Source organism: Conger conger, chromosome 14 (assembly GCF_963514075.1).
Source record: "Conger conger chromosome 14, fConCon1.1, whole genome shotgun sequence".
NCBI lineage: Eukaryota > Metazoa > Chordata > Actinopteri > Anguilliformes > Congridae > Conger > Conger conger.
Window position 1 is genome coordinate 34,365,924 of NC_083773.1, and position 27,523 is coordinate 34,393,446.

The 27,523-nt window shown below is 42.0% G+C and overlaps 2 protein-coding genes across 2 annotated transcripts; both read right to left on the reverse strand.

The window, feature by feature from the left end:
- Positions 1–4,374: 4,374 nt before the first annotated feature.
- On the reverse strand, positions 4,375–5,322 carry LOC133109457 (odorant receptor 131-2-like). The gene has a single exon (XM_061218780.1). The coding sequence runs from the start codon at positions 5,320–5,322 to the stop codon at positions 4,375–4,377; it is 948 nt and encodes a 315-aa protein (XP_061074764.1).
- A 19,193-nt stretch (positions 5,323–24,515) lies between these two features.
- On the reverse strand, positions 24,516–25,514 carry LOC133109458 (odorant receptor 131-2-like). The gene has a single exon (XM_061218781.1). It carries the CDS (start codon positions 25,512–25,514, stop codon positions 24,516–24,518), a length of 999 nt encoding a protein of 332 aa, XP_061074765.1.
- Between the last annotated feature and the right edge of the window lie 2,009 nt (positions 25,515–27,523).

The following is a 27,523-nucleotide window of genomic DNA, read 5'->3' on the forward strand; positions in this document are numbered from 1 at the left end:
CCCTCGCCTGGGGTATGCCTGGGTGGGTGGGACCTCTCAATCCGGCGTTGTCTGGCACGGTTGTCCAAACGGATGGCAGCACGGACGAGTGGGTCGAACTGAATGATGGGTTCGAGACGTGCCAACTCGTCCTGGAGTGCCTCACTCAGGCTGGCCAGGAACAGGTTAGCCAACGCTGCATCATTCCAGCTGGTGGCTGCCGCGAGAGTACGGAACTCGATAGAATGGTCCGCCGCAGTTCTCCTGCCTTGGCGAAGGGCGATCAGACGTTGGGATGGCTCTTGGTCACTGGAAGCATGCTGGAAAACCTTGCGGATCTCCTCGGCAAACTCCGGGTACCGGGGAGGGAATGAACCCCCGGACCACACAGCTGTCGCCCAGTCCAAGGCTCTCCCCTTCAGTAATCCCATCACGTAGCCGATCCGGCGGTCATCGCTGTTGTAGGTCTGAGGTTGCTGTCTGAACACAAAGTCGCACTGGAGCAGGAACGCCTTGCATCTCTCCGGTTCTCCGCCGAACCTCTCCGGGGGGGGTTGTTGTGGCTCCCGGAATTGCCAGGTTCCCATGGGGTGGGAAGGTAGAGGTGCAGGCGGGTTGGCAGGTTCCTCCAGTGGGTGTGGCTGGACCGCGATGGCGAGTCTCCTCATCTCCGCACACAGCTCACGAATCTCCAGACGAAGTTCGGAGATTCCTTGTGAGTGTTGCTGGACAATGGCGCCTTGTTCCTGGAGTGCGTAGAACATGGCGGTTGAGTCAGCCGGGTCCATGTTGGCGAAATTGTTCTGAGACGGGTGCGTGGGGGTTGGACCCAAAATGCACGACTCAGAAACAATAGTAATATAAAGACCCCTCAGGGCTTTATTCGGGACGAATCCCAGGGGAGTAGTCAACACAAGCAAAGTCCATACACGTAGATCCAGCCAAACAAAAAGTAAACAAACAAAAAGCACGGTGCCGAGGGAAGAGGCAAACTCGTAGTCGGTAGACGTGCAGGGAGGTCCGGTAGCAGGAGAGCTGTCAGCGAGGCAGATGAACAGACGGACGGCAGGCAGAGGCGTAGTCGTGGACGAAGCGGGAGTCGAAACCATGAAACAATCAGCGAAGCAAAAGTACAAAAACGGTAGGCGAGGACGGAGTCAAAAAACAAACGATGGTCACAAAACTGAAATCAATAAACAATGGTCGGTAACAGGCTTGGATCGTAACGTGTAATCAATAGTGGTAAATGCTCAAGAGTTGCGTGGTAAACAGAGGCAGACAATTTCGCGAAGAACAGTTGCGCGACTGGGCTATAAATGCGGGTGTAGACAGGTGTAGACAATTAGTTAGAGCGTAGCAAGGAAATGGAAAACAGGTGCGATGGATAGTTTAACAAGGAGATTAGTAATCGTTAGTAATAAACCTATCCTGCCCTAGCATTAGTAAATTAGTAAATGACATGCACGAGAAACGTAAGGTAACATGAACACATGATTAGTCTTGTTAGTTTCTACCCAATCCTGATCTAGCGTTAGTCGTTTTAGTAAATAGACAAATGGAAATAATTAGGGAGTGAATGACAGAAGGAGCGAGAGAGAAAAGGCGGAACGCAAGGTTTGCGGAAAGACATGTAAAAGTGTATGCATAAACAACGACCAGTTAACGTAACAATAAACATAAATCAAAACATAATACAAAACGAAACTAAGACGATAACCATTCAACATAACAAGGTAATATAATCGTAACGAAACATAACTAGACATGACGAGAAAATAAATCGTAACAAGAAATAAACTAAACAACATGACGAACCTAGACTAACATAATACATGATAAGACACTACGTGACTAAGACAACATGAATAAACATAAAACATGGCAAGACAGACCTGAAACGTGACACAATGGTACGGTAGTCCAACAACTCTTGGATTGTGTCCCCATCCATACTTATTGGTGTGAGATAAGTGTGTGCAGGAGCGGGGGAAGGCTGCTGGGCGTGCAGCTGATGGCTCGCGATGTTCACCTCCATCACAGGGCTAACCTCTCTGATATGCCCCCACTGGCCGCAACGCAAGCAACCCTGCCCCAGCATTTCTGCCACACTAGCCTGACCTGAGAACGAGGACGGACCAAATTATTGCTGGAGGTTATGGGTCTGGTGGAACGGGGAGGGACTTTAGAAAAACGGGGCCAGGGGTTGGGTTAAAACAGGAAACTGGGGGGAAAAAAAGATGGGGATGGGGCAGGGCATGGGGAAGGGGAGTGACCCATGTCAGGCCCGTGGAAGAGAGCATGTCTTTACCGTTGGGACAGATTATTGTCAGGATTTAGATTACCACAGTCTGTACCTTGTTGAAGCCACAATTTACGAGACAGACACATCAATCTAACCCTATTCCACTATCTCCGAGTACTTACTATAATGGGATTGCTGACCACTGGAACTTTTCAAAGGGAGATTGGAGACTGATCGGGTGTCCTCTGTTAGTTGTGTGCTTCCTTTGGTCATTAAAGCCCTCATCAGACTCTCAGCCAGGTAGTTACATCAAATTCCCATGCACTGTCGTCAAAATACAAATTAAGAGTGGCTTTCATGCCATCGCAGGATTAACCAACATCATTGGACCACATTAAAGCCCCTTCCCCTATCCCATTCCCTTCCTTAATCACAAGCAGTATCACTCCATTAATTTCCAATAGTGAAGTTGGAATGCATCTTGCTTATTGGTAAGAGACTTGTCAACTATTAATTGTAGCCATGCAAAATATTTTCAGTGAACTGAAATTCACCATTTCCTTTTGGTGATTGAGGTTACGCAGGAGCAGGACTTCTAAATCTGAACTTGGTCTTCTGCTTACTCTTAGAAGCCATTTATATAAATGACTCTTCTGGACAAATGGGGCGCCACACCTGGCCTTATATAGCATTTTTGGAGTGTCTATTATGCTAATTCACAGTTCTCATGAATGCACACTGACTGACGAACAGGCGGGATTCATCATTTTGGTGTGGGCATTTCAGACAGTTTTCTGAAGTTACAAGCATTTGTTGAAATCTGACATGGCATGCTCATACGAGCCCAGAAACTTAAGATAAGAATACAAAAATGTCCTTGCATGAGGCCCAGAAATGCGTATTAAAATGTTTACAAAAGATTTACGAGTTAAAACTCCTGTTCCATCTACTTCTGGGTTGCAGTTGGTTTTTCGCTCTCTCATAGCCTGACAGTCCTCTTAAATGTTTACCTGTGAGTGGCATGTTAATGATTAACAGGTAATGATGCTTTAAAACTTTGAACACATCCAAGGAGTGATACTCTATAGCTCACTTATTTTTAACCTCAGGGCAGGGCCATTGCTAGTGGGGTGAAATGTGACCTGCGCTATCATAATCGGTCATATGTTATGACGGCCAATTTCACATGAATGAATGTTTATGTAAAAGTGTTCATTTTTTGTTTGAGGCTTTCATCTTCATTTTGTAGAACAATATCTTGTCTTTTATAATGTCTTAATGGCAATAGGAAAAATATTATAAGATTTTAAATGCAAGTTGTCATATTAACACCAGAGTTGTGCATTAGTTAGAGGCTAGCCAGTTTGTCATCATCCACCAGTCATAAACAACCACATCAGCTGCTTTCTTGGCTACATGTTAATGTATTTGTTTTAATGATCTGTATTTGAGACAAGTTGTAAAAATATAGTTTATACATGAGATGACCCAGAGTTTCATTATCCCAGTGTCAGTAGTCTCCCAGCCTTATGTAACTCCATTTTTTCCTGAAAATTAATCACAAGTAATGAAAATGGATAAGTGCAAAACCATTCAGTCAGTCTTATTGGAGATCAATTTTAATATGTTTGGCATCATACTGGAAAGTTACTCAGTGATTATTTTTTTAAAGAAAATTAGAAATGTTCACACAACTTTATAATTCATAAAGAGTTGAGTATTGTATGTTTGTAGTTCACATTCCAGGATGTCTTCGATGGAATCACACACACTTTCTTTTCTTAGCATTATGTCACAGCTACACAGTTGGGAAGTTTTCAGTGAAAGCTGTGGCTTAAGTGTATTACCACTATGTTTTCTGTCAGGGCACTTTCCCCAGCCTTTCACAGAAGGTGAGAGCAGCAAAACAAGGTAAAACAAGGAACAGAATAAACCCAAGCCAGTATATTGTGGCAATCATTTTGTGTTAATGTCTGTATTAAGAGGAAGGAACATGGGGTCAGACTCCATCACAGTAAATTACAATGTGCTGGAGACCCTTATTTTCACTGAAGATTTCTCATCCTGGTTGAAAATATCCACACCAAATATTTGAACCAGCACTGAAAATAAATAAATGTCAAAAATGAGGTGTGATTTCCCTGCTGTCTGATCTAAAGTGTGGGGCTTACTACTTTCACATTACACAAAAAGTACCTCGTGAAATACTTCCGGAAGGATTTGTCTCTGAGGCCGTATAAAATGGGGCTGAGAAATCTTGGCAAAATATGAATTATGAGATAGATGAGGAATCGCTTATCTGATATATTATAGGGAGAAATGTACATGATCAAGCTCTGTAAAGGAGGACCTATATAGGTGAACATGCACAAGAGGAGCTGTGCAGCATGCAGGAGGATGGTGTTGCGTGCTTTCCTGGCATCTGTGTTCACAGCCTTGGCGGCAAACAGGATCTTAAAGTAAGTGAAGACTAGGATTAACCAGACAAACGACAGACAAATGGCATGGGAGATGTCCCTCTTCTTCTTCATGAAAGCATGGTGGAACAGCTGGTCCCGGTGGCAGAAAATGGTGGACAGGAAGAACTCATTGGACTCTGTCGCCAGGAGTACAAACAGGTCTGGCAGGATGGAAGTGGCCCCCATGGCCCAGATGATGCCGATGAGGATGTAGGTCCTACTCACGGTGCAGATCTGGGTGTGGCGCAGTGGGTTGCAGACAGCGATATAGCACTCAAAGGCCATGCCAGCCAGGTTCAGCGGGGTGTTGAGTGTTGTGAAGATGGCGATTATCAGGAGGAAGCAGCAGAATGAGACATTGACTTTGAAAAAGATGTAGCTGATCACATGTAGCCAAGTACTAATGATCAACTGGATCATGTCATTGAGGACCAGATGGATGAAGAGGATGTAACGTGGGTTCTCTTTGAAGATCTCATGCCTGAAGAAGGTGTGGACTAAGGTACCATTGATGTAGTTGATGGAGATGCAGAGTATCACCACAATGATGTTCTTGGTCACAACAATCTGAAATGTGTCCCGGACCCTCAACATGGAGAAGGACGTGTTCTTTTGCATGCCGCTGTCTGCTGAGATGTTCATGCTTTGAATTCCGGAATCCTGTGAAACAACAGATAGGTGTACAAATATGCTCACTTTAACATATTTTCCTGTCTGTAAAACACACTTATCGCTGTACTAAAATAAATATAAATAAATCTTAATTCTTTTTTTTTGGTGCTAAACAAATAACTGTGAGTTTAACACTTTCAAACGGTATATCCTGTTACCTGTTAGTGATCGTGATTGAAAATTGTGCCCTGAAAAAAGGAATGAATGCAAAAAAACCCAGTGAGACTTAAGGGGTTAAATAATGTGTGAGAAAAAGATGAGAACTAAAAAATCTTACTCACCTCTGTCTTTTCACCAGGATGAATATGCCTTATTAACCTGCCTTTATCTCTTTTTATAGGCTAATGCAGAAAAGGTCAGCCCACTGCATGCACACAAATGTGCACTTCTCTCTCACGGTTCTAAAAATGACACAGAACTCGAGAGACCTCTGTACACCAGCTTCTGTATGCTCGTATGGCATGTTTTTATACAGACCCCTTCACTTTTTGCAAACTTCATTGTGTTGTAGATTAACTTGTGGTCGGGTGCCTCCTATTTGCTTTTAAGGGTTATTTCAACTTTACCTCAATATGATAGATCAGAGGATTTAATATCAAGAAACATCCATGACATTAATCAATTTTGTTTGTACAGCGGCTGTCCAGAAGACCTCGAAATCGGGCTCCAGTGACACAGAAAACTACAGGTCTTATAACAGCCTTTTTAAAGGGCCGATAACTGTTAGGAGAATTATCTTCCCCTTGTACTTTTCATTAGCTGCCAAGTGACAACCAACTAATGTTATTATTAGACCATTAAAAATCTCCTGGTCTTGACTGTATTATGTCAAAAAAAATGTCACTTGTATTCATTAATACAAGTGGTTCAAAATGCATGCATCCAAGAAAATAAGAAACCTTAAAATATTGAAAAAGGAGACAATAAAATATTCTGTCAGTTTAAGGTTGTTAAACATGCTGTCAAAAATAATGTTTAAATGCTGCTCTGTGATTTGGGTATTTTCAAATCACAGATGTCATTATCTAGGCTAATGAAGATGGCACACTACGCCTAAATACTCTATTTTGGAAAGTTGTGATGGAAAATACCCGTTATTCCCCATTTCAATATTTCTATTTTTCAGTCAGCAATACCTCTCTCTCCCAAATGTATTTTGAAGCTTGAAACTCAACTTCCCGTTCTGACAGGGGAAAAGTCACAGACGTCGACCCCTCCCAAGCAGAAACTTGTCTGAGCACAGCAGGTTTGCATAGTGCCTCAATGTATCAGAAAAACAGTTTATACATACTTACAATTTTTTAAGTTTATAAAACTTATAAAACTCAGGATTAGAAAATCTCCCTAAGAGTTTAGTGTCTTAAAATTAACTTTGTATTCGGAACTCAGCAACAAAAAGTGTGCTCAATCAATTTTTTTCTTTGAGTACTTTCAGATGCATCTCTGTACATTCCTGTGTAAAGAAAGCCAGATAAAGGGGAGGGTAAGGAGCACGATAAGAACATTGTCGCTTAGTGAATTAAGGTGGTCAAACTCCAGGATATAATGACTCATACAACTGGTTTGTAATTGTCTAGCAAATTTATCATTCGTTACCGCTATATGTAAAAACATATATTATGTGATATAGGACTGCCAGCAAAAAGCAAGCAGCTATTAGACCAGGCATTAGATCAATGTCATTCCTCTTTAGTAAACAATGACGATGACAACAGAAGAAATACTCTTCTCTCCTATCAATTTTAAGATTTCCTGAGAAAAATATACCAGATCATGTGTACCACGTAGAATTTCCAATAAATGAAACTGTCCATGATTATCCGCTTTTATTATTTGATCTTTTTTATTATTTATTTACCAATATAAGACCAATAAATAATACATTTACATTTTTGTCATTTGGCAGATGCTTTTAATCCAAAGCGATTTACAAGTGCATAGGTTATTCCACAAGTTAAAGCATCATATCCATAACTAGTAAAATACACATGAAGTGTTGTTCTAAACATATAGTCATCATAAGTGCAATTTTTTTTTTTGGGTTAGACAAGAGGGATAGGGATATCAGAAAGGGGGGCGGGGGAAATCAGGAGGGAGGACTAAGGTACAGTTTGAAAAGGTGTGTTTTTAGACTGCGTCGAAATAGGGGGAGGGATTCTGCTGTCCTGACAGTGGTAGGCAAGTCATTCCACCACTGAAGAACCAGAACGGAAAACAGGCGTGAACGTGCAGCTCGACCACCAGGTGCTCGTAGAGAGGGAACCATGAGGCGACCAGAGCTGGCAGACCGGAGTGGTCTAACTGGGGAGTAGGGAGTGATTAAGGAAATAATACATTGATTTATTAATATTGCAAAAAAATATATAACCTGTTCAGCAGCAAATTATATGGACGTAAAGGGACTGTCAAGGATCCGGGACATTGTGTGGTGTGAATGGGTCAAACGCGGGTTGATGAGGGTTCAATATCCGTGTTTATCCTGGGTTTTCTGTCGGGTAACATACTTCAAAGCCAATCAAAAGCCTAGAATCAACACTAGATACTGAAAGGCTTTATTATACTGTACATGCACCAAGGAAGTGATTAAATAAACGGACTTATCAGAAATACTCAAAAAGCCAAATGTCCAATTTTGTCACATCCGTGCCCTTTTGCGGTTGTGTTTTCTGTGTTTTCACTCCCCTTCCTAAAATTTTTCTGTTTCCTTTACATTTTTGGATCTTATGTCCCAGTTATTTTTCTGTAGTCCATTCTGTTCTGCCTGTTCATTCTTTTCACCTGTGTCTCTGCCTTCCACTCCTTATACAATGGGAGCAATAATTATTTGATCCCTTGCTGATTTTGTAGGTTTGCCCACTTACAAAGAATGGAACTGCGTAGAATAGGTACATTTTAACATTGAGAGACAGAATATCACAAAATAATCCACAATAACAATGTTCTGGCCTCACTAAGTGTAGGGCAACTCAGCTATCCAGCAAGTTTACAACCGCTAGGCTAGGACGAACAAAGAACGTTGACGCAGGAAATCTTCATTCTTTTTCTCCTTTCCTTTATTTATGCTGTAAAACTGTGAATACAAATAAAACTATTTTCAGTCCATTTGACTCATTGCATGTGTAAATCATAAAATTCTCATCGGCTATAAAACACATTTGCTAGCCGCGCACATGTAGCAATTGCCGCCGTTATGGAGAACAAAAGAAAACTTTTTCATAGCTTAAACGTAGCTTATTACATGTTTCTTACACTTCTTTCAAAACACATATTTGTGTAAAACAGTTAGTACTTACACACTCAACATCATGTTTAGGAGAAAGCAGTAAAACAAGTTCAGAAACTGGTCTGGTGTACACTTTAGGAGTGCCTTGACGAATTGCTCTTACTTCCACAGTTCTCACCACACTGTACTTACTGGGAAGCGCTTTTGTGACCATAGCCATAGGCCAGTGATTTCTTTTCACGGCACTGTCTCTCATCAGGACAATGTCTCCTTCCTGCAAGTTGGGCCTTGTGTCTTGCCACTTGGTCCGCAGACGCACCAATGAAATTTGTGCCTTGGTCGGACTGGATTAGCTTTGCAGGCCCTCTGATGGAGAAAAATCTCCTAAGAGCATTAATGAAACTGGAGGCACTTAAAATCTATCACCTCTATGTGCACTGCGCGCACACTGAGGCATGTAAACAACACAGCCCACCTTTTGTTGTTGGCCTGACCACCTCTGGTCCGACGGCAGGTCACCTCCCATGGGCCAAACACGTCCAGGCCGATGTAGGTGAAAGGTGGGGCGACTTGTATCCTGTCTGCAGGTAGATCTGCCATCAGCTGATGCTCTATTTTGCCACGCAGTCTTCTGCAAGTGACACACCTGAATAGTGTGCCTCTTATACACTTTTTCCCTCCTACTAGCCATAGTCCAGCATCCCTTATGGGTCCCTCTGTAAAGTGTCTGCCTTGATGCTTTACCTGCTCATGGTGATATCGCACAAGGAGGGTTGCTAGGTGATGCTGACCTGGGATGATGAGAAGATTGGTCCTGTTCATCTCCAAGCCAGACTGAGCGATGCGTCAGCCAACTCGGAGAAGTCCATCGCTGTTAATCACTGGACGAAGCTTTCTGATGCTGCTTTGCTTTGGTATGTTTGTTTGTTTCTGTATGTTGTTGAGTTCATTAGCATATGTTTCCTGTTGCATGTTCACGATCAGGTGTTTTCTTGCTTTTTTCAGGTTCTCTGGCGTGGCTGCTTTTTTACAGATGTGCCACCCTCTGCATGTGCTCTCACAGATGGTCTGAGTGAAACACTGAGTGATGTGAATCAGAAATGCAAGTGTTCTTAGGATGGTGGTCCACTTTGAAAAGCGATCGAAGCGCTTCACTCCTAGACGGCACATGGAGGTTTGGGTGACCAGCACTGACACTTTAGGCCGGATTTCAGGATTTGATGGGTGAGAGAAAGCCGAGAGGATCGAAGATGCTGTTAATTGTGGAAAGTACGCCTCTGCGTGTAAACGGCTTGTTGTCCTCCTGCACTTGAAAGGTGAATGTGTCTGAGAATGTTCCAGCTTATGCCTAAGCTGCGCTGCATGGGCACGTCGTCTGTGGAGAAATCTAAATCCTTGATGCTGTTTGCGCCGTCTTCAGGAGGGAATTTGTTCTTGACAGCTGCACTGTTTGTTGTGATCTTGTGCAGTTTGAGACAGGAGCGGGAGAGCATCTCTTGTGCTCGCTTAACGACACTGATGGCCTCAGACTCAGTTGCAAAGGACTTCAGGGCATCATCGACATAAAAGTCTCTTTCAATGAACGCCCGGACGTCTGAGCCAAATTCAGCTTCTCCTTCTGTTGCTGCTCTTCTGAGGCAGTAGATCGCCACAGCGGGGGATGATGTGTTCCCAAAGACATGAACACGCATTCGGTAGTCTACGATGTCGCTGTTCCACTCATTGTCGCGGAACCATAGAAACCTCAGGTAGTCTCTGTGCTCCTCTTTGACGACGAAGCAGTAGTACATGTGCTGGATGTCTGCTGTTGCTGCACTCCTCTCTTTTCTGAACCTAATGAGCACGCCCAGCAGGTTATTGTTTAGATCAGGCCCTTTCAGCAGGACATTGTTGAGTGAGATTCCTTCGTGCTGAGCGCTTGAATCGAACACGATGCGAATCTGCTCTGGCTTTTTGGGATGGTAGATACCAAATGGTGGCAAATACCAACAGCATCGTGTTCGCTTGAATCGAACACGATGCGAATCTGCTCTGGCTTTTTGGGATGGTAGATACCAAATGGTGGCAAATACCAACATTCTTTCCTTTCTGGAAGGACTGGGGAAATTTCGGCATGTTGACAGTCAATCATTTTTTGCATGAACTGCATGTAGTGTTGTTTCATGACAGGTTTCTTTTCTAACGTGTGGCAAACTGACCTTAGTCGTTTCAGTGCATAGTCTCTGTTGTTAGGCAGGCGTCTCCTAGGAGACCGGAAAGGGAGGGGTGCAACCCAGCTTTGAGCGTCGTCTTTAAAGACTTCTTTGTCCATTATTTTCAAGAACTTGAGGTCCTCAATGGATGGAGCAGGCTGATGGTCATTGTCGGTGCAGGTGAAGATGGAGGAGTCTGTGTCATCTCCGCAGAGAAGAGGAGCTGGATGGACAGCGGCACGCTGAGGTGGAGGAAACTGCAGGACAGAGCCGCTTTGTGTGAGGCCTTTCACACGCAGGTGGCTGTAGCAGGGTGTGAGGTAGCTGGGGCGACCGTTCTCCAAGATGGATGTTTTGAGAGCGGTGACTGATGAGGGACGGTGTGCCATGCCAAGGCACACATCTCCAATCACCACCCACCCTAGGTCTAATTTCTGAGCAAACGGGGCATTGCTAGGTCCATTTATTTGCTTACGGATCTTGTGAATTCTCAGAATGTCTCTTCCTAGCAAAAGGAGTATTTTTGCATTGGGGTCTAAGGGGGGAATCTCACTGGCTATGCTTTTCAGGTGCGGGTGATGTAGAGCTGCATTGGGAGTGGGAATTTCTGACCTGTTATTTGGGAGCTCGTTGCACTCAATCAGGACTGGAAGAGGGATGCAGGTCTTCTCATCGAATGATTCCAGCATGTAGTCACACGCTCTCCTTCCGGATGTCTCCATGCTGCCTGCACACGTCTTTAGTGTGTACGGTGACCGAGTGCTCTTGTCGTTGAATAAATCGAAAAAGTCGGATCGGGCCAGAGACTTGTTGCTTTGTTCATCAGTGATGGCATACACTTTGGTCACAGCTTCCCGGTGGCCCAGAGGGTACACATTAACTAGACAGATTTTAGAACAAGCTCTCGCACTCACCCCTTCACCGCATACTTCAGTGCACTTGGACGTGACGCTTTCATCGCCCTCCCTGCCGTCATCTGAAATGGGGGGGGTTGGCTTTGCTTTCCATGGTGATGGACCAGGATGAAGGGCCTCAACATGCTTGTCACTTTGGCATTCTTCACACGTAATGGCTCCGTTACAGTTTTTAGCAATGTGGGAAGTTGATGCACAACAGCGAAAACAGATTAAGTTTTCTTTAAGGTACTGTTTGCGGTCAGTCAGCAACTTGTCTCTGAAGCCCCTGCACTTTCTTAGTGAGTGAGGCTTTTGATGAATTGGGCAATGCATGCTTGGATCAGGAGTGGCAGCTTTTGGCTCACCTTTTTGGCTGGAGTCAGCGACTTGAGTCTTGTGAACTGCAACAGGCTGATTTGCATGGCTTGGGGGGCCTCTGATCTTGTCTCTCTTGGTGGCGGGCACTGTAGGCAGAGTGATGGTAAAACTGGGATCGTTTCTAGCTTTGGCTTGGTTTTGAATGAACTTCACAAATACGCTGAATGGAGGGAAGGGAATCTGGCGCTCTTGTTTGATCTGTGAGCTGTAGAACATCCACTTTTCCAGCAGATTGTATGGTAGCTTTTCCACAATTGGAGCTACTCCCCTAGCTGTGTCCAGATAGGCCAGTCCTAGAAGAAATCCGTCTTGTTTTGCAGCATGCAATTCTTGTAGGAGGTTAGCTAGCTCACGCAGCTTTGCTGGTTCTTTGTTGGATATCTTTGGGAAGCTCTCCACTTTTGCAAATAGCGCCCCCTCAATGGCTTCTGGAGTGCCATAACACTCTTCAAGGCGCTGCCAGATAGCCTTGAGGCCACCCTGTGGATCTCTGATGTGGGCTGCTCTGTCTGCATGCTTGTTCCGATGACTCTTTGCCGAGCCATTTGATCAGGAGGTCGGATTCTTCTGCTGCCGTCAGGCCCATGTTGTCTATGGTGTTGCAGAATGAGACCTTCCACGCCCAGTAGTTTTCTGCTTTTTCGTTGAACTTTGTCAGTCCAGTGGAGACCAGCTGGCTTCTTGTGATGAACCTGGCCAGGTCTGTGGTTACAGCGGCGTGGTCGTCTGGGTCCGATGCATGGTGAGAGGGCGAATTGGCGCGTGGCACTGGGACTGGATTAGGAAGAGTGTTGTCTGTTGCTCCCTGCCATGCTTTGTTGCAGGTGTGGGTTGGTGTCTCATATGTTTTTGCAGGTGGCACTGGTGACCTGAGTGGCTGTGTCAATGGTGACGAGTAGCTGTGTGCAACGGGAAAGGCTGTGTGATTTTCTAGCTTTATCTCTCGCCTTGTCGGGATGTCATGTGCAGTGAAATACCTTTGGTTCATCTCTGATCCCGGTTCTCCGAGGCTTTGGTAATCTTCTAGTTCAGCTTGAAACGCTGCAGCTTCGGCTATTCCATTTCCTTTTTGCATTGCAGTGCTTCCAATTCCGCTTCTAGCTTTGCTTTCTGAAGTTTAATTTCTAATTCTTTTTGAGAATAGGCGGCTCTGGTTCGGGCTGCTTGTGCCTTCGCCTTTGCTGTTGCTAACATCGTTCTTAGAACTGCGGGTTGACCCATGTGTGGACGCACGAGTAGAGCCTGACATCGATGCTTGAGATCTCACCTCTAGGTTTTGCAAGTCGGCTTCGGTTAGCCGTGTGGGTAGCTGCGCATCTGTCTGAAGTTCCATGTCTTATGGAGCAGGTGGTTAGCTCATCAAACTACTTGCAGGTTGCTGGAATATCTGTCCTCTTGACAGGCGAGGGTCTGCTCTTTTGCTCGACGGATGAAGGTCTGCCCTTTTACTGTACTGGCCTCACTAAGTGTAACTCAGCTCAGCTAACTCAACTCAGCTATCCAGCAAGTTTACAACTGCTAGGCTAGGACGAACAAAGAACGTTGATGCAGGAAATCTTCATTCTTTTTCTCCTTTCCTTTATTTATGCTGTAAAACTGTGAATACAAATAAAACTATTTTCAGTCTGTAATAAAGACACATTTCATTACCAATTCTGGTCACATTGATAGGGTAAAATTGCATATTTTAAATATATATTGAATAGTTTGCACAACATTAATAATTGTAAGTGTTTTAATGGATGTGTGTTTGGTTGGTGTGGGTTTGTCCTCAGCATGGGAGGGGGTTGGGCTCCACCTGTAGAGGGAAACAAAAGGTTCAGTAACCTACTTAACCTGGCATGAAATAGGTTTTAATGTTTGGTTAAATGCCATGATTGGGCAGGTGCAATAGTTCAGTGCAATACTACATTGGTGCAATGTCATGTTTTAATTGTTTGATCAATCACTTACCTTTGTTGTCTTTGTCTGTGCTGTAGGTGTTCGGGCAAAAGAGTCCCCGGGGTAAACGGCTCAACCTAACACAGTCCATTTGTCTCATTGCATGTGTAAATCATAGAATTCTCATCGGCTATAAAACACATTTGCTAGCCGCGCTCCGTCGTTACGGAGAACAAAAGAAAACTTTTTCATAGCTTAAACGTAGCTTATTACATGTTTCTTACACTTCTTTCAAAACACATATTTGTGTAAAACAGTTAGTACTTACGGGCATTGGCCTCGTAGGGGTAAGAATAACTTGTAAGCAGGTGAAATAACAAATTTGTCCGGAGACAGCAAACGAACAACATTTCTCGATCGACTTCTCTCATGTAGCTGACCACTAAGCAGAAAGTATGTTGATTACCAATAATGGTCAGTAGATGACGCTCTAACACAACAAATTATAGGTAAAAACCATATACATGAACGGAATTAAATTTGTGGTCTGCTCAGACCATGACAAACAACATCATATAAATTTTATAAATTTATTATCGTATTTTTGCATGAAATAAGTATTTGATCACCAACCAATCAGCAATAATTCTGGCTCCCACAGACCAGTGAGTTTTCCATTAAGAAGCACTCCTAATCTCAACTCATTACCCAAAACACCTGTGTCAACTCGTAACATCGTTATGTAGCTGTATGAAAGACACCTGTCCACACAATCAATCAGATTCCAATGTTTCCACCATGGCCAAGACAAAGGAGCTGTCTAAGGACATCAGGGACAAAATTGTAGACCTGCACAAGGCTGGGATGGGCTACAAGAAAATAAATAAGCAGCTTGGTGAGAAGTTAACAACTGTTGGAGCAATTATTAGAAAATGGAACACAAAGTCACCGCCAATCTCGGTCTGGGGCTCCATGCAAGATCTCGCCTCGTGGGATATCAATGATCATGAGAAAGGTCAGGGATCAGCCCAGTACTACACAGGAGGCGCTTGTTAATGACCTGAAGGCAGTTGGGACCACAGTCACGAAGAGAACCATCAGTAACACACTACACCGTGAAGGATTAAAATCCTGCTGTGCGCGCAAGGTTCCTCTGCTGAAGAAGGCACATGTACAGGCCCGTCTGAAGTTTGCCAAAGAACACCTGGATGATCCAGAGGAGGCTTGGGAGAAGGTGATGTGGTCAGATGAGACAAAAATAGAGCTATTTGGCATCAACTCTACTCGCCGTGGTTGGAGGAAGAGAAATGCTGCGTACAACCCCAAGAACACCATCCCTAATGTGAAGCATGGAGGTGGAAACACCCTGCTTTGGGGGTGTTTCTCAGCTAAGGGGACAGGTCAACTTCACTGTATCGAGGGGAGGATGAATGGGGCCATGTACCAGGAAATTTTGGGCGACAGTGAGACGCACCTCAGTGAGTGCACTGAAAATGGGTCATGGATGGGTCTTCTAACATGACAATGACCCAAAACATACAGCCAAGGCAACAAAGGAGTGGCTCAAAAAGAAGCATATTGAGCGGCCTAGCCAGTCTCCAGACCTAAATCCCATCGAAAATCTGTGGAGGGAGCTGAAGCTTTGAGTTGCCAAGCGACAGCCTCAGAACCTTAAGGATTTGGAGAGGATCTGCAAAGAGGAGTGGACCAAAATCCCTCCCAAGATCTGTGCAAACCTGGTGAAAAACTACAACAAACGTCTGACCTCTGTGCTTGCCAACAAAGGTTTCTCCACCAAGTATTAAGTCCTATTGTTCTATGGATCAAATACTTATTTCATGTGAAAATATGATATTAAATTTATAAAATTTATATGATGTTGCTATTGTGGATTATTTTGTGATATTCTGTCTCAATGTTAAAATGTACCTATAATTAAAATTCTACACAGTTCCATTCTTTGTAAGTGGGCAAACCTACAAAATCAGCAAGGGATCAAATAATTATTGCTCCCACTGTATGTATTTCCTTCCTGTCTCTTGTCATTTACTTCACCTGTAACTCGTTGTGTGCTCGTTAGTTTTGTATTTAAGCCTGTCCTTTTTCCACTTATTGTGGCAAGTTTGTCTTATCCTGTACCTGACTCTTTACCTGTTAGTTTCCTGTCCCCATTTCTAGCCTTGGTTTCCCCGTTTCCTCACCTGTGCGGTGTTCTGCCTGTTTTATCCGTACACTTTTTATGTCCCCTGATATACCTGTTTGCTGGTTTTTGACCTTTTATTATTAAAGCCTGTCTATTTCACATTAGTCCCTGAGTCTGCGCTTGGTTCCTCTGTCCTGTATTCCTGACAAAATGGTCCAAAATAGGGGGACTATGTATAATAGCTGTTCACCCTGACAGGAACGCTACAATATGATATTTCTAACTTCTATGGTAGCCACAACAAGTACTTAATGCAATCTTTATGACTTTCAGCCTAGGAGAGAAATGTCATGTATATAGCCTATGTTTATAAAACTAGTCTAAATGCAATAGGATGTGACTTTGGGAATGTTAACCCTATCAATGCTGCCCCCTTGTGGTAGAGTCGTTGGCATCCCAAATTATTGTTGTGTTCCTATTTCTATTATGATATGAACTGCGACGTAATAAAACCGCAAAATGGTGATACCAGATTGTTAAAAAGACTCTCCATAAGCGTGAACAGTGATTTAGAAGCTTATCAGCTTCTTATTAAAAAAGCAGGGCAATATAACTCCAGCCTCCCCCTCACCACGCTCATGGTTTCCAACCCTCAACTCACCACAGACTCGCACAATAAAAGGCATATTCTAACAATCCTTGATACCATTTCTCTACATCAAAGAAATCATGTTCCAATATTAGAACAAAATATACAATTCAGAAGTTGTATGAATAAACACATTGTTTGTTTTTCATTGCACGTCCAGCTGACATATTTCCGGTTTGGTAGAAATATAATATGTTTTGCTAATTATTCAATAAAGACATACACTCAAAGAACACCTTATTAGGAACATTATTACTTTATTACACCTACTTATTCATGTGATTATCTAATCAGCCAATTGTGTGGCAGCAGTGCAATGCATACAATCATGTAGATACGGGTCAGGAGCTTCAGTTAATGTTCACATCAACCATCAGAACGGGGGGGAAAATTTGATCAAAGTGACTTGGAGTGACCGTGGAATGATTGTTGGTGGAAGACAGGGTGATTTGAGTATCTCAGAAACTGCTGGGATTTTCACGCACATTAGTCTCTAGAGTTTGCAAAGAATGGCGCAAAAAAGAGGTGATAGTTCATCAAAGTCTCTCAGGTTCTAGTAAATGCATGGGAGCAGTAAAAATATGGAGCCAGTTTAGAGACTTTATATTTCAATGAAAATCAGATTTTTCATCAAAGAAAATTCAAAAGTGAATACAATATAATTTTAAATACGGTCAAAAACAACATGTTGATAAATGAATAAATAAATGTAGTCTGCAGAGGTGTGATTTCCCTGCAGTCTAATCTAAGGTGAGCATCTTACTCTGGGTGATCTAATACATTTAATAACTGACACCTGTTTGCAGTGGCAAATTACCTTCGCATTGCACAAAAAGTACCTCTTGAAATACTTCCGGAAGGATTTGTCTCTGAGGCCGTATAAGATAGGGCTGAGAAATCTTGGCAGAATTTGAATTATGATATACATAAGGAATTGAACATTTCGTATATTCATGGGAGAAATGTACATGATTAAGGTCTGTAAAGGACGACCTATGTAGGTTAACATGCACAAGAGGAGCTGTACAGCATGCAGGAGGATGGTGTTGCGTGCTTTCCTGGCATTTATGTTCAGAGCCTGGGCAGCAAACAGGATCCTAAAGTAAGTGAAGGCCAGGATGAACCAGACAAATGACAGGCATATGGCATGGGAGATGTCCCTCTTCTTCTTCATCAAAACGTGGTGGAACACTGGGTCCCGGTTGCAGAAAATTGCGGACAGGAAGAACTCATTAGACTCTGTCGCTAGGAGTATAAACAGGTCTGGCAGGATGGAAGTGGCCCCCATGGCCCAGATGATGCCAAGGAGGATGTAGGTCCTACTCACAGTGCAGATCTGGGTGTAACGCAGTGGGTTGCAGACAGCGATATAGCACTCAAAGGCCATGCCAGCCAGGTTCAGCTGGGTGTTGAATGTTGTGAACATGGCAATTATCAGGAGGAAGCAGCAGAATGAGGTATTGATTTTTAAAAAGTTAATCACATGCAGCAAAGCAGCAATGATCAACTGGATCATGTCATTGAGGACCAGATGGATGAAAAGGATGTAACGTGGGTTCTCCTTGAAGATCTCATGCCTGAAGAAGGTGTGGACTAAGGTGCCATTGATGTAGTAGATAGTGATGCAGAGTATCACCACAATCATGTCCTTGGTCAAAAAAATCTCAAATGTGTCCTGGACCCTCACCATGGAAGAAGACATGTTCTTTGGCTTGTTGCTGTCTGCCGAGACGTTCATGGCTTGAGTTCCAGAATCCTGTGAACCAACAGACAGGTATTCCATGTGTACAAATATGGTCACTTTCACAGTCCCAGTTATTTCTGTACAAAAAAAAAAAAAAAAAAAAAAACAGGTTCCATGTAACTGAGTTGAGACCTGTGTGAGAAACATAAACACGAGAACTCAAAGAAAAAAGCTTTCCCACAAAAGCTATCCTGAAAAGGGGATCTAGCATTCTTAAAAATCTAAGTCATAACTCACCTCTGTTTTGCCAGGCAGAATTAGAAATGCACCATATTAGTGGAAAAATTATTTTAATAGTTTGAATCTACCTGCGTTTGATGTCACTATATAGACCAAACAGAAACTGGGGACCAATTAGATGAATGTAGAAAAGGCCAGCCCACTGCATGTACACAAATGTGCACTTCTCTCTCACAGTTCTAAAAATGACACCGAACTCTAGAGATTTTACACCAGCTTCTGTATGCTCATATGTCATGTTTTTCTACGGACTGATAAGCAATTGTAATGACAGCTTTTTGAAAATGTATTGCAATATGCATTTCAAGCAAGTTCATAAGCATTCAGCATGATAAGAATACTACAGTGCATGTACATTTCTGTGCTGTTCCAACACGGAAAACATCAGTGGAAATTCAAATCAAACATATGAGTGAAATTGGGACAATGCAGTGCAGTCCATAAGTATTTCAACACAATTCTTATTGTTTTGGTTATGAAACAATGACTATGGTTGGAACATGTTAAATGCAGCCTGATTTTGAGGGTACGTATATCCAGATCAGGTAATCTGGAATTTCTATACATAGCACTACCCCCCTAATTAGAATTCTAATTAGACTAAATTTGACATTTCTTTGGTTGAATGTGAATTCATCAACTAAAAGCAAGGAATGAAGAATTTTTTTTCCATTTTGTTATGAACAATAATGTTTAATAATGTTTCTGTTCCTTGTAGGGACACAAAAAGGCTGTTAGGTCGCAGATAAAAGCAGCATATTTTCTACAGACACGGATATATAGAAGGGGTGCCAAAAATGTTAGACTCATGAAAGGCCTTTTTGAAGCAAAAATTCTGAATGGCTGCCCGAAAAGTATAAAAAGGTGATATTCCATTTACAACAGCTTCAGGGAGTATTCAGACCCTTTCCTTTTTCCACACTTTATTGTGTTGGAGATTTAAACGGATACATTGCCATTTAGATTGCCACTCAATACCCATAATGACAAAGTGAAAACTTTTTTTAGAATTTTTTGCAAATGTATAAAAATTAGGTGGCACGGATGGTGCAGTGGGTAGCACTGCCGCCTCACAGCAAGGAGGTCCTGGGTTCGAATCCGCGTTGGCCGGGACCTCTCTGTGTGGAGTTTGCATGTTCTCCCCGTGTTTGTGTGGGTTTCCTCCGGGTACTCCGGTTTCCTCCCACAGTCCAAAGATATGCAGGTTAGGCTGATTGGAGAGTCTAAATTGCCCATAGGTATGAGTGTGTGAGTGAATGGTATGTGCCCTGCGATGGACTGGCAACCTGTCCTGGGTGCATTCCTGCCTTTCGCTCAATGTATGCTGGGATAGGCTCCAGCCCCCCTGCGACCCTGTTCAGGATAAGTGGGTTTGGATAATGAATGAATGAATGTATTAAAATTAAAAAAATAATATTTGTCATTTACATAAGCCCTTTGCTGTGCCACTCCAAATTGTGGTCAGGTGCATCCTGTTTACTTTTAAGGAATACTCTGGCATTTTTCAACTTGAACGCTACTGTATATGATAGTTCTGGGGATTTCATGTCAAGAAACATCCATGACATTAATACATTTTGTTTGTATCTCGAAAGAGGCCTTCCAGAAAACCTCACGCAGAAAACTACAGGTTACATAACGCCCCTTTTAAAGGGGCCTGGACTGTTGTGAGAAATCTCTTATGGCAGGAGGGTATATATTCGACCATTAAAATGATATCCCCATCTCACAATTGTATTATGTAAAATGACATATCATTTGGCTTCATCAACACAAATGCTTCAAAATATCACATGCATCCAAAAATTATGAAAAAGGACACAAAAAAAATGAGCTATGCTATTTAAGACAGCATACTACATTATTAATTAGCCAGATATATGTTTTGGACTTGTTTTATAATGCCATGGTTTATATCGAGGGTCTTCAAACTACACTAAAAGTTACACAGACTTTGTAGTTTGACTGCACGTTAATCATATGTGTTGTTTTCTGTTGTTTCACAACAGCCCAGTGTAAGGGAAATACTTATATACTTACACAGGGCATCACTGATGTAAAGAATATACCTCTATATTCTCACACTGGGCACCACTTGTGCTGGCGAAGCAGTTATACTGCATAATTAGAAATCAGTCTCATAAAATTTCAAATTTCAAAAATGTAATGTAAACATTTTACGTCTGCTTCAATGTAAGGGCAACCTTGAGCTGTGTATCAAGGTGCAGATGTATGGCAGATGTATGACCTTTTTGAACTTATCCTGTTTGACAATTGTATTTCACTCTTAATTCTGAATTGATCAATAATACTTTAATTTGGTATTGAAGCTATGGAATGGAATGAATTCAATGGAGGGTCTGTGCATACAGTGGGGTGCAAAAATTTGGGCACCCCTGGTTTAAATATCTGTTACAATTAATCTGTATGTGATCAAAAGCAAACCTGAACCTGGTACAAAATTAGTTCAATATTAGACCTTTCTGCAATTTTTTAAAGCAAGGTTAGCTTTTTTCATTTTTTACTGTTTATAAATTATAAAAAAGGAAAAGGGCCCTGTACCCATAGAGTACATGGCTAATTATAACAGTGAGGTAGGGAGGACAAGTGCAGCCTGAAGAGGTTGGTTTTCAGTCTGCGCTTGAAAGTTGTCAAACTGTGCTATTCTGACATCCACAGGCAGGTCATTCCACCACCGCGGGGCCAGAACAGACAGCAGTTGGGAATGAGAAGTCCAGGTGCGATGAGGGAGAGGTGCCAGGCTTTTAAGTTATATATATTTCAGATAGAATGTTCTGGTGATAAATGCTCAGAAGAACCCACATATCACTGAAAAAAAGAGAAGTAAACATATACAACATACTTTAAACAACAAAGACCTACATGACAATACCTCGGGGTTGTCTTAGATAATAAGCTGAAGTGGGATAAATATACGGAATCCATTAACAAAAAGAGCCAGCAAAGGCTTTACTTTCTTAAAAAGTTAGCCTTATTTGATGTCAATCTCACCATGCTTAAGATGTTTTACAGTGCCTTTGTTGAGAGTGTTTTAACTTTTGGCCTTATTTGCTGGTTTGGTAATGCAACAGAAGCACAGAAGAAAACCCTGAGGAAAACTGTAACCAGTGCCGGCAAATTGCTGGGCTTTAAACTGACCAGCTTAGAAGAGAGTTACAGAACTAGGTCTCTCAAGAAAGCAGAAAAAATCATCTCTGACCCCAAGCACTTTCTGTGTACAGCCTTCGACCGGTTACCTTCTGGGCGTAGGTTCCGGCAGCCAGCCTTTTCAAAAAACAGGTCCAAACATTAATTCATACCACAGGTGATTAAATCCCTGAATGGTAAGGTCTAACCCACATATTTTATATATTTTTTTATATTTATATTTTATATTTTATATTTATATTTTGTTTAACTCTGTCTAGCGGGTCCAGCCAGAGCACTACTCTTATTTTGTTATATATGTCGTAACTACCAGCAGTTGTTATAGTGCACCGTGTTTTATTTATTTATTTATTTTTTATATAATTTTTATTAATTTTGGACTTCAGATCTGATCTGTCGATGTTATATGTCTGTCTCTATGTGCTGTGCCTGTTTTTATGTAACACCACCAACAATGATTTTCTACCGAAAACTAATTTCCCCACGGGGACAATAAAGTACCTACTACTACTAGAGTTGGCAGAAAGTACGACCTCAACACAAAATTAAGCCCCTGAAGTAGGCAAAAGAAAACATTATAGAAGCCTGAAGCCTTTTATAACAATGTGCTTTGGACTGACAAAACCAAAATTGAACTTTTTGGCCACAACCAAAGACAGTATGCTTGGAGAAAAAAAGAAAGCCTTTTCAGTGAAGAACACTTTTCCAACTGCAAGTTGACCACCAGATATTGACTATAAAACACATTCCAAATAGGATGACCTCTTCAATATTCACCTGTAAGTGGTATGGTAATCATTAACAGGTAATGATGCATAAAATATTTTAACACATCCAAACAACCAAGGACAGATAATCTATAGGTCACTTATTGTTAAACTCTTACGGCAGGGCCGCCACTAGTGGGGTGAAATGTGGTGATGATTGTACAGGCCCAAGGTGGCAGGGGGGTGGAGGGAGAGGGCCCACAAAAAGTACAGTAGAGGGGTCCAGTGCAATATTCTTTTAGGGGTCCCAGAATTCCTATCAACTAGTACGCCCCTGGGGAATAGGTTTGGATAATCTACAGAATTGAAGTTACAGTCTGTGCCATTAGTTTGTTGCAATCTGATTTGTTCTACCAGATTTTAACCACTGTTACATAATGTTATTAGTCATCAGTCCATTTGGCACAAACCATTGCTTCTAGTGAGCCCCATCTATATGAGATCATGATTTGTCTGAAGAAGTAACAGACTATTGGTTGAGCAATGTACATTGTTGGAATTCGGGGTTGACATCACACATCAGAGTGTTAACCTGCTCAGACTCATTTAGGGCTCGGAAAATACTGTGGGTGAAACACTGGACTTGACTTTTCTCTATAGAATGGAACATTCTGGAAGTCCCCCGAGGTGCTGACATGACCTCTGTACCACTATGGGTCTTTGCATGAAGGTGCTTGTGCTTGTGTATTTACATGCAGTTGTGTTGGTGTCATATTTCTGTTTTATTTATTTTGTATTTTAGCATGATTACCTTAATCTGTATAAACTAATGTAAGTTAAATATGATTTTGAATCATTTAATTATCTACATTAGTTACATAGTTACATAAATGTTTTTGGGGGTGATTCCAATTCGACGTTAAATGGGCAAATGAGAAGGTGTTTTTATTCATGTACATTTTATGACAGTTCTACAAAAAATATTACCAAATATACCATTTACATACTTTACATTACATTATTGTACAACATTGAGAAAATGATTCAAGGTAAAAAACATTTACTATAAACTATAAAGTATGTATTGATTTTCCCAACTTAGATGCATTTTCATTATTTCACAAAATTTGCTTTCAAATGGAGCCTATGTTGGTGCTGAAAAAAAGAAGCTTTAGTTGACAAAACGCCTATTCACCACATGGAATCATTGACATTTTACTTTGAAAAAAGTAGCCTACATTTTTAATAAGGTTATTTCTCCAAATGTTGTAAAATGTGCATAATAATCATATTAATGTCTCATGAATTACACAAAATAAATGTGCAGCATTTAAATCAATGGCCACTCAGGCGAGAGGTCCAGGTTAAGTGTACTCATGACTTTTATCCCTGAACATTAATCACAAGTAATGAAGATGCATTAGTGCAAAACTATTGAGTCATTATTATTGGTGTATATTCAATGTTACTATGCGTGGTGTCCTACTGGAAAGTTACTTGGTGATTATTATTGAAAAGAAAATAGCAAATGTTCACACAACTTTATAATTCATCAAGAGTTGAGCATTTTGTGTTTGTGGTTTCCATTCCAGTATGTCTTTGCTTGGTACACACATGCTTTATTTTATTGCCATTATGTCACAGCTACACTGTTTGTCTATTTGGGAAGTTTTCAGGGAAAGCTGTGGCTTTAGTGTACTATATCACCCTATATTTTTTCTGTTTTCTGTCAGTGCCCCACAAGTAGATACAATCACTTTTTCCAGCCTTTCACAGAAGGTGATAACAATACAAAGTAAAACAAGGAACAGGATGAATCCAAGCCAGTATATTATCACAGTAATTGCTCATTTTGTGTTTATGTCTGAAAATATCCACACCAAATATTTGAAGCAGCTCTGAAAATAAATTTTAAAAAGTTGTGATTTCCCTGCTGTTTGATCTAAAGTGTGGGGCTTACTCTGGGTGATCTGATACATTTAATAACTGAAACCTGTTTGCAGTGGCAAGTTACCATCGCATTGCACAAAAAGTACCTCGTGAAATACTTCCGGAAGGATTTGTCTCTGAGGCCGTATAAGATGGGGCTAAAAAACCTTGGCAAAATATGAATTATGAGATAGAGGAGGAATCTCAAATCTTGAATATTAATGTGAGAAATGTACATGAACAAGGTCGTTAAAGGACGACCTATGTAGGCGGACATGCAGAAGAGGAGCTGTACAGCGTGCAGGAGGATGGTGTTGCGTGCTTTCCTGGCATCTGTGTTCACAGTCTTGGCGGCAAACAGGATCTTAAAGTAACTGAAGACTAGGATGAACCAGACAAAGGACAGGCAGATGGCATGGGAGATGTCCGTCTTCTTCTTCATAAAAGCATGGTGGAACAGTGGGTCCCGGTTGCAGAAAATGGTGGACAGGAAGAACTCATTGGACTCTGTTGCTAGGAGTACAAACAGGTCTGGCAGGAGGGAGCTGGCCCCCACGGCCCAGATAATGCTGATGAAGATGTAGGTCCTACTCACGGTGCAAATCTGGGTGTGGCGCAGTGGGTTGCAGACAGCGATATAGCATTCGAAGGCCATGCCAGCCAGGTTCAGCGGGGTGTTGAATGTTGTGGAGATGGCGATTATCAGGAGGAAGGAGCAGAGTGAGACATTGATTTTGAACAAGGTGTAGCTAATCACATGCAGCAAAGCAGCAATGATCAACTGGATCATGTCATTGAGGACCAGATGGATGAAGAGGATGTAACGTGGGTTCTCTTTGAAGATCTCATGCCTGAAGAAGGTGTGGACTAAGGTACCATTGATGTAGTTGATGGAGATGCAGAGTATCACCACAATGATGTTCTTGGTCACAACAATCTGAAATGTGTCCCGGACCCTCAACATGGAGAAGGACGTGTTCTTTTGCATGCCGCTGTCTGCTGAGATGTTCATGGTTTGAGTTCCGGAATCCTGTGAAACAACAGACAGGTGATCCATTTGTACAAATATTGGTCTGATATTAGTGTTTTCAACATGCAGACCAGTGTTGTGCCAATAATAACCATGGAGGCCATTATTTTCTCTGCTCCAGTTCAATCAAATGTCTCCAAACACATTGGATGCTGCTTCATCCCACAGCAATGATCCCAAACATACACTAGTGCACTGCTTTTCATTAAGGATGTAACAAGCAGGTTTTTTTGGATAAACATTGTGTTGACAAAGCCAATAACAGACTCCAAAGGCAATCAAAAGTGCAGAATTAAGACTAGATAGTGAAAGCTTTCTCATACCTGCACTAAGAAAATGATTAAATATACTTGACTAATCAAAAACAGCTGAGAAGCCAACTGTCCAATTACTTTTGGTCCCTTAAAATGGGGGGACTATGAACAAAGAGGGACATACAGCAGCAAGAAAAACCTTTTAAAATTACCTGCATTCATGTAGCAATATGGTCTGATCTTCATCAAAATTACAATAATGAACAAACACAATCTGTTTTAAGTAATAACACGGAAATTAATTCATTGTTCCTTTCCATATTGAATACATTATTCAAACATTCACAGTATAGGTTGGAACCCCTAAGCTAATGACTTCAACAAAATGTGTGAATCCTTAAGCTAATTGGAGTCAGGAGTTTGCAAACCTGGTGTCAGGGTGGCTTTCCTCCACCTGAAACTAGGAGTTGGGTGATGCAGCAGGACAATGACCCTAAACATCGCAGTAAATATACTACAGAATGCGTTGAAAAAAAGACAATGTGGCTTTTTGAATGGCCCAGTCAGAGCCCAGACCTTAACCCAATAAAGATGCTGTGGAATGATGTTACGGAATGACATCCTAAGGGTATGGCTAAGCTGAAGTAGTTCTGTAAGGAAGCATGGTTCAAAATTCCTCCTGAACGTTGTGCAGGGCTCATCCGCAGCTACGGGAAGCACCGCAGCTACTTTTGCTGCCAAAGGAGGTTTGGCCAGTTATTAAATCCAAGGCGTCACTTATATTTTCCACCAGCACTGTGAATGTATAATGGGTGTGTTCAATGAAGACATGACAGATTATTAATGTTTGTGTGTTCAGTACATTGTGTTTGTCTATACTTGTGACTTAGATAAAGTCACTGTAAATCCTACACGGATCACCTGATATAGATGTAAGCACTTTAAACTCATTATTTCAAATCCAATGTGCTGGAGTACAGAGCCAAAGGAACAGAAATCATACCGCTATCCAAATACTTACAGTATGGACCAACATTCTGTTTTTTTTTTTGCATTACTGCATTTGCATTATTTACACAATTAACCTATTGATTGGTAGGCAAACAGGATTGTAATCTATTAGGATTGTGTGTGTGTGCACAGGTGTTGGGAAGGTACAGTATGGTGCAGTGCTTAAATCTGATACACTCATTTGTTTTAAAGACCTCTCTGTGAGAAGAATAAATATGTGAACTAGAGTAATACTAGGCGGCATGGATGGTGCAGTGGGTAGCACTGCCGCCTCACAGCAAGGAGGTCCTGGGTTCGAATCCCCGTCGGCCGGGGCCTCTCTGTGTGGAGTTTACATGTTCTCCCCGTGTTTGCGTGGGTTTCCTCCAGGTACTCCGGTTTCCTCCCACAGTCCAAAGACATGCATGTTAGGCTGATTGGAGAGTCTAAATTGCCCGTAGGTATGAGTGTGTGAGTGAATGGTGTGTGTGCCCTGCGATGGACTGGCAACCTGTCCAGGATGTATTCCTGCCTTTCGCCCAATGTATGCTGGGATAGGCTCCAGCCCCCCTGCGACCCTGTTCAGGATAAGCGGGTTAGGAGAATGAATGAATGAATGAGTAGTACTAGAAAAAAGCTTTCCCACAAGATCCATAAAAGGTGATCTAGCATTCTTGAAAATTTTGAAGAGTCATAACTTACCTCTGTCTTTTCACCATGAAGAAGGAGAAATGAGCCTTACTAAAG

Excerpts from the sequence above, each read along its gene's own strand:
- LOC133109458 (XM_061218781.1), bottom strand. The coding sequence starts at position 25,514 with ATGAACATCTCAGCAGACAGCGGCATGCAAAAGAACACGTCCTTCTCC.
- LOC133109457 (XM_061218780.1), bottom strand. The coding sequence starts at position 5,322 with ATGAACATCTCAGCAGACAGCGGCATGCAAAAGAACACGTCCTTCTCC.